The 11,924-nt window shown below is 37.7% G+C and overlaps 1 protein-coding gene across 1 annotated transcript in view; it reads left to right on the top strand.

Annotated features, from left to right (window-relative positions):
• MYO3A (myosin IIIA) overlaps positions 1–11,924 on the top strand; it is a 199,902-nt gene that overhangs the window by 158,302 nt on the left and 29,676 nt on the right. The window contains exon 29 of the mRNA XM_054590298.1: positions 308–452. Coding sequence (XP_054446273.1) covers positions 308–452 — 145 coding nt within the window. The remainder of the gene's footprint in view (positions 1–307; positions 453–11,924) is intronic.

The raw sequence follows: 11,924 nt of genomic DNA, 5'->3' as shown, positions 1-11,924 counted from the left end.
ATGGTAAGGACAGAAGCCACGTCTTAGGAACCCCAGGAAGGAGTTGATCAGGACAGAACGCATCATGTAGCATTCCATGACTGGCAACTGTAAATGGCAAATGTGAAATAGGAACATAGCACAGGGAGTACATGTTTGCCAAGTGAAGCCTTTTTCAGCCGTTGGTACAGGGTCAGGGTAGGTCCTGAAAAAGAAGTCGGTGAGTGTCCCAGGGACCGGTGATCAGGAATTCATTAGACCCCAGTGTACCTGTGAACTCTCTGAATTCTTTTCCTTGATTTAATCTGACACCTGGCCTTCTTTTTAGATATCAAAGTTATCTGAAGAATATTTCATTCTGCAGAAAAAACTGAATGAAATGATTTTGTCACAGCAACTGAAGCCTCTTTATCTGGGTGTCTATCCTCATAAGCCAATTAATAGACGAGTTTCCTCTCCGCAGTACTTCTCAGGTAAAAAAAAAAAAAAAAAAATAGATAGACCTTCCTGCAGGAAAGGCAATGCCAGGTACTTCCCTTTAGTTACTTCTTAGTTTCCCACATTTATTCTATAGCAGATTTGAAGTGACTATGTTCAAACTGTTTTGGGGAAAACCTTCCTTTCATTCCATTTTTTATAAACAGATAACACACTTTTTAAGAATGTTCCACATACTTTCTCTGGCTTTCTTCTCCTCCTTTTTCTTGTTGTTTTCTTTTTCCCATTGTACACACTTTAACTAGAACTTGGCATATGACACCACAGGGAATACAAAGGGATGGAGCTGGGGGGACCAGGGTAGGGGTAGGGTACAGGTTTGATAAGAGGGAGCTGTTCCTTTTGTCAATGTCTGACACTTTGAGTAGAGTATGGAAAATGCCTATCTCTGTTCAGAAATACAAACCCAGATGCATTATTAAATTTTCTTCTATCAGCCTATATCACACTCTGCCCCCTTCCCACTAAACTGTCTGGGAACTCAGACTCAGTAGTTATTGGGCCACTTGCTTGCCAAGAATGTTCAAAGGCCCTAAAGCCTTACACACCCACCAAGGTGAGGATCAGGTTGAACGTGTGGTGACTAGTCATTTGCCCACCATTACTGCTGAGACACCCGTCTCCTAGCGGACCTTATGGTCCCTTCATGTTGGGAGGCTCTACTGCTCCCCTACCTACAAGGGGCAGCCGGAAACTGGCAAGTTTGAAATCATGCCCGGTCCTCACACGCTGCAGACAGCCATCCTCTCTGCAGCCTTACCACCTCCCCTAGGGATGGCCGCCGACAGCTCTGCTGCCCTCTCCCTAAGAGAATCTGTGTTTATTTTCCCTTGCTCATTCTCCCTCACTTTCTCCAAGGCCTTCCATTCCCTCGCCACCCCCTCCAGGACACCTTGGCAGCATCTCTGCAATGAGTTTGGCTCCTGCCAAAGACAGGAAGAGCTGCTAACCTCATGCAGTTTCTGCAAAAATCCCTTGGGCAAGAAAATACTAGAATGAGCCTGGCTATTTGCCTGATATGTAAGGAAGGAAACTATCTTAATGTTTCAATCAATTATCTTGACACATTATTGTCATGAATTGTGGTGCAACTTTAAAAATAAAAAATTAAAAAATATATAAAAGCTTGCCCCCAAAGTGGATTTTGGCCCTTTCCACCCCTGCTGTTCTCAGGCACCGGCCCAGAACCTCTTCATTAAAGAAACTGCTTAACAAGTCAGAGTCCAGAGGCCCAACAGTTCGACTGCCATGAATGACCCATGTGCAGACGGGAGCAGAGGGGAAAGCAGGGGCTGAGCTTCCCTCTTGGTTGTGGATGTGGCAACCATGGTAAATGTGGGCAGTGAGGTGCTGGTCACATAGGGAAAACAAGGGCAGCCAGGTAGTGTGCCCTGTGTAAGCAGCTCAGCCCAGTCCTCAGTGGGAAAAGGGAGTGTGGGGGAAGCTACTAATGTTTTGCTATGATTTGCATTTCTGAACATCTCAGGGACTTATATATGTGTTTAATAAAAAATGTATACAGGGTTCAGCAGAAGTAACCCCTGCCTGAGTGTGGTTGGTAGGGTAATAATATGGGTGTAATAATTTATAGTTTTAATGTGAACATTTCACCTAAAATGTCACATGGTATGCTTGAGTGTGATATCGTTATGCTACAGGAGTACATGCTTATGATTTTGTAATAAAAGATTTTCTAATAAAAAAGGAGTGTTATTCATGCTGGACCCTATATATTTAAGACATGATGATTTGATTCAATACACATAGTGAAGTGATTACTACAATCAAGCTGATTAACATACCTTCTCACATAATGATGCTTTTGTGCATGTGTGATGAAAGCATCTGAAACCTACTCTCCTAGCAAATTTCTAGTATTCAATACAGGATTATTAACTCTGGTCATCAGGCTGTACATTAGATTTCTAGACTTATTCATCCTATCTAACTGCAACTTTGTAGCCTTTGACCAACATCTCATTTCCTCTACCTGCTCACCCCTTGTAACCACTATTCTACTCTGCTTCTATGTATTTTCATTTTTTAGATGCTAAATATAATTGAGATCATGCTGTTGTTTTCTTTCTGTGTCTGGCTTATTTCGCTTAGCGTAATGTCTTTCATTTTCATCCATGCTGTCACAATGACAGGATTTCCTTCTTTCCCATGGCTGAATAATATCTTAGTCCTTATCCATTCATCTGTTGACGGACACTTAGGTTGTTTCCACATTTTGGCTACTATAAATAATGCAATGAACACAGATACTTCCCTAAGGTACTGATTTCTTTTCCTTTAAATATACCCAGAAGAGGGATTGCTGGATTGGATGGTAGTTCTATTTTTAGTTTCTTGAGGAACTTCCACATGTTTTCCATAATGGTTGCCCCAACTTACATTCACATCAACAGTGTGCAAAAATTCCCTTTTTTCTCCATATCCTGCCAACATTTTTCTCATTTTTGAGAAAATGAGAAAAATTTTTGATAACAGATCCTAACAGACGTGAGGTGATTCACTGTGATTTTGATATCATCATTTCCCTAATGATTAGTGATATTGAGCAGCTTTTCATGTAGGGTTAGCCATTTGTATGTTTTCTTTGGAAAAGTGTTGAGTCAGATCATTTGCCAATCTTTTAATCAAGTTGCTTGTTTTTGTTGTTGTTTTGGGAGTTTTTTGTTATTAAATTGTATCAGTCCTTATATGTTTTGGATATTAGCCCTTTATCTGATATGTGGCTTACAAATATTTTCTCTAATTCTATAGGTCCCCTTTTTATTCTGTTGATGATTTTCTCTAGTGTGCAGAAGCTCTTTAGTTTGATACAGTCCTACTTGTTGATTTTTGCTTTTGTTGCCTGAGCTGTTGAGTCATATCCAACAAATCATTGCCAAGGCCAATGTCAAGGAGTTTTTCCCTATGTTTTCTTCTAGGATTTGTATGGTTTCAGGTCTTATGTTTAAGTCTTCATCTATTTTGAGTTAATTTTTGTGTATGGTGTAATATAAAAGTCCAGTTTCATTCTTTTGCATGTGGATATCCAGTTTTTCTAGCATCATTTATTGAAGAAATTATTCTTTCCTCATTGCGTATTCATGGTGACTGTCAAAATTAGTTAACCATATAAGCCATGCTTAGGTTTATTTCTGGGTTTTCTATTCTGTTCCATTGGTACATGTGTCTATTTTTATTCCAGTACCATACCATTTTGAATACTGTACCTTTGTAATATAGATTCAAATCCAGACTTTAAATAGGCTTAATAGCAGCAGAATTTTTCTAGATAGTCAAATGAGTTTTCATTTTTCTTCAATGTGCCAATTTTTAAATGAACCTAAAATGAATATCAGAACAAGTTTTTAGCTTATCTGGAGAGAATCTTAATTCAGTGACTTTTTTAACTCTTTAGATGGAGAAAGAGAGAGAGAACTTTTTGTTCCATGCACATGTAGAAAGGTTACATAGTCTACTACACATGTTGGAGGCTAAATTGACAAACATCTAAAATGGTCTGTGCCCCTGGGAGCATAGGAAGTGCCTGTGTGAGGGCCTGAAGTGGCGTAAAGACACAGAGGGCTTCTGGGTGGACCTGACAATCCAGAACCAAGGAATAGGGGAGGATATTGGGAGGTGTAAAGGATGCCATCGACTAGACTAGTTAATCTCGACAGGTGCTGATGAAAAGCCCAGAATAGCTTCAGAGCACGTGACTGATCTCCATTAATACCAGGGAGCTTCAAAAGTCCCCTGCCCACCCCCAACTTAGATGTTGAATAAAAGAGGAGAAAAAAAAAAAAGGAAGGTTAGAAACCTAAAATTTACTGAGGAGATATTAAGAAAATTGAAAGTCACTAAGTTTAACTAGGATTCATTAAAAATAATGTAAAGCTAGAATATACGAATGAGCACTAAGAGGTAGGAATTGAGTCTAGTTTTAGAAAAAATCAAATTACATCTGAATTGTTGTACATTGTGAAAATTTAAGCCTGCCATAGACAACTACATTTTTGAAAGATCATTCTGATTACATTGTATTGAATATAAATTGATATAATTTTATGGCTTTTAAAGAAACATGGAAGGCTAGCAGAGATGATGGTGGCTTGGACAAAGTGATAGCTGAGAAGTTAAATAGTTTCAAGTAACCATTAGAGTGTAAACGACCTGCCAGGTAGGCAGGTAGAGATGCTGAAGGCATGAGTAAATGAGATCATTCAGGACTCATGTACAGTGAAGAGAAGAGAACCCAAAGCAAGAGTTTGGACATGTACAGGTAAGATAGGGATTGACCAGCAAAGAAGAGCACAGGAGAGGTGGGAAGAATGCAGGCAGCCTAGTACCCCAGAAGCCCTGAGAACAGGCTTTTAAGACGTACCAAATGATGCTGACAAAGCAATAAGAAGAGGACTATGAAATATACATTGACTTTCTAAGCATTAACCATACTAAATTCCCCAGAGGCTTTTAAATAATAAGATAGACATGAATTGAAAGGGGGGATGCATGCAAGTAATTATTGTGCTGTTTTTGTGGAGATTCACCCATGATATTTGCTAGGCTTTATTAGTGAATATAGTCTATATTCATATATTTCAGTGATCCATGCAACTGTCTTTTAAAAAGTCTTGAATATAAAGTTTATGGTAAAATATAGTTGAAATAATTCAAGCTGAGGTCATAAATTGAGTCAGATACTGCTTGGTCAATATTTCATCCCTGAAATGGTTCCAGATCCATTATTGTGAATGTGAATGTGCTTGTTTTACCTCGCCATTGGCCATCTCCATCCTACATTTTTGGACTCTGTTTTTCTTTATAAGACAGTCTAGGTTTGCCAATCTCCTGACCACATTTAAACAAAGAATTTCCACCACCCACTCCCTATTCCTCTAGTCTTAGTGGTTTTCCCAGTTCCCTTTATATATCTACAGATGTCACACACGTCACACGGGCATTCAGGTACGCACTTGTTGAAGGGAGCAGGCTATCAGTACCATGGTCTGCCTGTACTTATCCTTAAAGTTAATTCGTGTAGATTAATTTAGTCTTCTCCAAAAAGACTTTCAACACTTTGTAAGCAGGACCATGTCATATACTATGTATTCATTTTTTGTAACCCTAAAACATTTATCCATCTGTCAAATAGCACGTTCAATAAGTGCTTGTTAATTGGCTGGAAAGCTGTTTAATTTCCTCCAAGATTTATAGTGGAGCAAAGTATAGTGACCAGTGGAGTCCAGATTGGAAAATTTGGTTTTTATTAAAACAAAGATTGCAACATGGCATTCGTTATCCATTCATTTATTTTCATGTGTTGTCTGCTTTAAAACTCCTTGTGGTAAAAAGGTCAGTTTTTATAGCATATATAAGTCCTGCCTCCTTAGATCATCAGAACTGCTAAAGGCTGAATTTGGAACCTCAAAGTACAAGCAGCTGCCCTTACATGGAGAGGCAGATTTGGGTGATAAGCTGTAGAATCCGTTAGCTCAGGCTCAGCAGGCCGCCCTGCAGTTCTGTCCTTCAGGGCAAACCATACTTCCCCACGAAAATTTTCTCTTGGGAAGCCAAAATCAAACTTATTTATAAATAATTCTATCATTATTTTTAAAGCATATTTTATTGATTATGCTATTACAGTTGTCCCATTTTTCCCCACGTGTGTCCCTCCACCCTGCACCCCCTCTCCCACCGGCATCCCCCTGTTAGTTCATGTCCTTGGGTCATACGTATAAGTTCTTCGGCTTCTCCATTCCTATGCTATTCTTAACCTCTCCATGCCTATTTTGTACCTACCATTTACGCTTCTTATTCCCTGTATCTTTTCCCCCATTCTCCCCTCTCCCCTCCCAAATGATCTCCCTCCACGTGATCTCCACCTCTGTGATTCCATTCCTGTTCCAGTTGCTTGCTTGCTTTGTTTTTGTTTTCGTTTTTTAGATTCAGTTGTTGATAGTTGTCAGTTTGTTGTCATTTACTATTCATGGTTTTTATCTTCTTCTTTTTCTTAAGTCCCTTTAACACTTCGTATAACAAGGGCTTGGTGATGATGAACTCCTTTCACTTGACCTTACCTGGGAAGCACTTTATCTGCCCTTCCATTCTAAAGGACAGCTTTGCTGGGTAGAGTCATCTTGGATGTAGGTCCTTGCCTTTCATGACTTTGAATGCTTCTTTCTCTCATTTTCTCTCACTGCTTTTAAGATTCTGTCATTAAAATAAGCTAAAGAGGCACCTGAAATAATAATCTTATGCTTCTCAAAAATCTACAGATGTTTTCAAATAATTGCTGCTCCCAACTCTGCTGTAAGAACTGAATGAGCCGTAGCTAGCTTAAGTAAAGTGGCCCATTAAAGCTTCTTACCTACTTTTAAAAAAGCCCTAGAAAACATTGATAATAAATGGGGATAATTAAATTTTGCAAATTTTAACAAGCTGTAACTTTATTTTATAAAGTTTCTGTTTCTGTGAGAAACTTAATTTTATAAAAATAACTTAATTTTATAAAAAAACTTAATAACTTAAACTTATAAACTTATAAAAACTTATAAACTTATAAAAAAACTTTATAACTTAATCTTATAAAAAAACTTATAAACTTATAAAAAAACTTTATAACTTAATTTTATAAAAAAATTTTATAAAATAAAATAAACTTATTTTATAAAGTTTCTCTTTCTGTGAGACATGTTTAAAAGTGCAAAAGTGACCAGAGTAAAATAATATGCAAATGAAAACCAAGGAGCTAATTATGAAATTTAAAAATAAAGGTAAGTGCATGAACAGCTTATTTTATATCTTTGTTTTGATAATAATTGTTATAAATTAAAACTGATATGAGAGAACTGCACCTGCATTTTCTTTTTTATTTAAATTTATCAGGGTGGCATTGGTTAATAAGGGCACCTGCATTTTTGTTGAGAGAAATACATAAATAGGCTATATTTAACTAAAGCTTAGTCATTTGAGCATATCTCCTAGTAAATGCTGTTGTATTCATAACTATACAATGACTTTGCATTATTTCTCCCTGAATGGTGTGCAGAGTTTGGGGGATGTTTTCTTCTTAATTATGATACACCTGGAAATTTGTGTTGACAATTGTGAAGAGAATAAAAAGATTAATTGTAGGACAAATAAACTCTGGTAACACAAAAACATGTTCTCCTTCTCTCCTTTTACAAAGAAGCTATAACTATCCAACAAGCTGCAATTTTTAAATAGGTTGCAAAGTTAACAAAGAGTATGCTATTATAATTCTATGCTTCATTTACATAATATCGTCACTAAAAAAACACTAAATTAAAGCAGTCCTTTGCCATGCACACATACAGTAGATATAATGAAAATGCTTTTATGTTGCTTTCGGAGTAAATGTCAGGGGGAAAATAGCAATTTTCTATTTATTTCTAAATATTCATGGCATTTAGATCCATGCAAAAACTCTAGTATTTTCAGTTATTATGGTACAGATTTATCTGATTTATTTTTTAGGTATGCCTATCCTTTTACCATTGTAATGCTAGCACCTAGAAATGTGTTTTACAAACTATCTAAGAAGATATTTCCACGTGTATCTATAAACATACTTATATTTTTGTGAAACCCAGGCAGCTCAAATAATGTTAGATTATATATTTTATATTAATATTATTTCTTTCATTAAGAGTAGAAATAGATTACGGAAGTTATATTGCTTCCCACCTAGCATACCTCTAGCAAGCACATATCTTCTTAAGTTTATTTGCTATACCTCCTTTCTCATGAGAAGTAATACTGATTCCCCAAAACTCTTAAAAACAATGACCTTTATTATCCAAAAAGCAATGAGTTTATTTACAATCATACAATTTAGTTAGAATCATTTACTTCTAGTATTTTAATTACACTAAATACTATTTAAAGCATTTGCCATACATAAGTTTACAGTAGAAGTATGCATTTCTGATGAGTTCACTAAATTAGTTCAGACAAAACACTTGACCTAGCAACCTATGGAAAGAGCTAAATTTCTTGCCATCAAGTTATTTCTCCTCATTCCATATTTTTTATCTACTTTAAACTATGAAGGATGTGGAGCTAACATGGAAACAGGAAAGTTACGAACAATATACTCCCCCTCATCTTCCCATTAATTTTTTTATTATAATACACAAAAAGACAAATAAGAGCAGCAGCACTAGAAACTGAGTTTTTTCTTTATATGTTTTGACACCATATTACATACATGAGACCAAAGATATTGAGATAGCCTATTTAATAAAATAGCATAGGCAACAGATAAATTCACATATACTTATAATTTCATATTACATAGAGGAAGTGCCTTCTTTTCAATCCTAGTATATTTTTATCATTTTTTTCTTATAACTAGACACATTGGGCTAGTCCACAAACTCCCAAAGGTCATAATTGAAATAGATTACATTTTCTGACCATGATGTAATTGAGATAAATGTGAAAAACAAATATGCATATTAAAAATAAATAAGATAAGAGACTTCTGGCCAAGATAGAGGCATAGGTAGATACAATTTGCCTCCTCACACAACCAAAAGAAGGACAACAAATTTAAAAACAGAAAACAACCAGAACTGCCAGAAAACCGAACTGTATGGAAGTCTGACAATCAAGGAGTTAAAAAAGAAACACTCATCCAGACTGGTAGGAAGGGCAGAGACAGGCAGCCAAGGCAGAGAGGACCCTCAGCAAGGCAGTGGCTGGTGGACCAGGCAGTCCCACATTTGCTTGCAGATAAACTAGGAGGAACAACAAGGGAGCAAGACAGACCGCACAACCCAGTGTTCCAGTGTGAGAAAAGAAAGCTTCAAAATCCCTGGCTGTAAAAATCTGTGGGGGGTGTGGCAACAGGAGAAACTCCCAGCCTCACAGGAGAGTTCGTTGGAGAGACCCGCCAGATCCCAGAATGTACACAAACCCACCTACCAGGGAATCAGCATCAGAAGGACCCAATTTGATTGTGGGTAGCGGGAGAAGTGACTGAAAGCAGGGCGAGAGCTGAGCAAGTGGCATTGTTCCCTCCCTGACCCCTCTGCCATCTACAGCACCACAATGTTGCTTTGTGGGTTGCCCAGCCCTGGTGAATACCTAAGTCTCCACCCCTTACAACATAATAGGAGCACCAAGACAAATAAATATGGCCCAAATGAAAGAACAGGTCAAAACTCCAGAAAAAAATATAACTAAGCGACAAAGAGATAGCCAATGTATCAGTTGCACAGTTCAAAACACTGGTGATCAGGATGCTCACAGAACTAGTTGAGTATGGTCGCAAAATAGAGGGAAAAGTGAAGGCTATGCAAAGTGAAATAAAGAAAAATATACAGGGAACCAACAGTGAAGAGAAGTAAACCGGGACTCAAATCAATGATTTGGAGCAGAAGGAAGAAACAAACATTCAACCAGAACAGAATGAAGAAACAAAATTGAAAGAAATAGGAGAGGCTTAGGACCCTCCAGGACAACTTTAAATGTTCCAAGATCCAAATCATAGGAGTGCCAGAATGAGAAGAAAAAGAGCAAGAAATTGAAAACGTATTTGAAAAAATAATGAAGGAGAACTTCCCTGATCTAGCCAAGGAAATAGACTTCCAGGAAGTCCAGGAGGCTCAGAGAGCCCCAAAGAAATTGGACCCAAGGAAGCACACACCAAAGCACACCATAATTATATTACCCAAGATTAAAGATAAGGAGAGAATCTTCAAAGCATCAAGAGAAAAAGAGACAGTTACCTACAAAGGAGTTACCATAAGACTCTCAGCTGATTTCTCCAAATAAACCTTATAGGCAAGAAAGTGCTGTAAAGAAGTATTCAAAGTCATGAAAGCCAAGGACCTACATCTAAGACTACTCTATCCAGCAAACCTATCATTTAGAATGGAAAGACAGACAAAGCACTTCCCAGATAAGGTCAAGTTAAAGAAGTTCATCATCACCAAGCCTTTATTATATGAAATGTTAAAGGGACTTCCTAGGAAAAAGAAGAAGAGCAAAACTATGTACAGTAAAATGACAACAAACTCACAAATATTAACAACTGAACCTAAAAAAAAAGAAAAGAAAAGAAAAAGAAAAAGAAGCTAATCGAACAACTAGAACAGGAACAGAATCACAGAAGTGGAGATCAAATGGAGGGTTACCAGTGGGGAGAGGGAGGGGGAAGAAGAAGGGAAAAGGAACAGGGAATAAGAAGCATAAATGGTAGGTACAAAATAGGGGGAGTTAAGAATAGTGTAGGAAATGGAGAAACCAAAGAACTTATATGTATGACCCATGGACATGAACTAAGTGGGGGAATGCTAGTGGGAGGGGGGTGCAGGTAAGAGGGGAATAAAGAGAGGAAAAAAACTGGGACAACTATAATAACATAATCAATAAAATATATTTTAAGAAATAAAAAATAAAGAAAAATCAATAAGATAGTCTGAAGTGAAGGAATTATAGCTACAGTTTTAAATTATTTCAAAATAATAGAAATGAGAATAACCACATAAAAATTTTGAATGACGCGCAGCCAGATCAGCATTCACAGAAAATTTGAAATCATTAAATGTTTTATTAATTAACTGAAAAAAAGTAATTTTGAAAGTTTGTAATTTAAGAAATTTTTTAAAAGGAAAACAAATATTATTCAACCTCAGGAAAACCAAAAAAGAGAAATAACTATGAAAAGACAGAAATAGATTAAGGGATCCAAGATGGCCACAAAGTAGATGGAAGCACCAAGGACCAAGCTGGAATTATACCTAAATTCTGGAACAATCATCCTGAATTTAGTTGGTTAACTGAAGACTAGCTGAAGGAAGGTCTTATAACCAAGGATTTACAGAAGAAGCCACATCAAGACTAGTAGGAATGGTGGAGCCACAAAACGGGCTGGCCCTGTTCCCACAGTTAGTGGCTGAGATTGTGCAGGAATGTCTCAGCTGTGGGGGATTCCCTATGATAAGTATGGGGTCTCAACCCCAAGGCAGGCTCCCCAGCACAGAGCACGAGAGCCAGGAAGAGGCACCAACATAACATCTGGCTGTGAAAATCAGCAGGGATTCTGTCCATCAGGGAGAGGCGAGAGTTCACCCTATTATATGGCCAGTTCAAAAAATTTCATTAGCAGCTACTCATCCTGGGCTTCAGTGAAGGGAGGGCAAACTGGACTAGAGTCATCTGTGGAGAGTCTGGGGTTTTTAACTCTGGGAAGACCTGATGGTACAGCCCAGGGCCAGTCACAGGAAGCATCTGATATTGGTATGCACCAGAGTCTTTCCCATGGTCCCAGAACCAACATACCCAATGGCCAGCTTCAGACAACATCAGAGCAGAATTCAGTGTTTCACAAGTGGCATATCCAAAGGGAAATCTTAGCAGGCACCAGATCCTGCTGAAGACACCTACACATCAGCTTGCCCACCATGGTTGGGGTCGAACCT

Source organism: Pteronotus mesoamericanus, unplaced genomic scaffold, assembly GCF_021234165.1.
Source record: "Pteronotus mesoamericanus isolate MK-2021 breed Mesoamerican mustached bat unplaced genomic scaffold, CSHL_Meso_final contig_130, whole genome shotgun sequence".
Classification (NCBI taxonomy): domain Eukaryota; kingdom Metazoa; phylum Chordata; class Mammalia; order Chiroptera; family Mormoopidae; genus Pteronotus; species Pteronotus mesoamericanus.
This window is presented reverse-complemented; position numbering and strand designations above follow the sequence as displayed.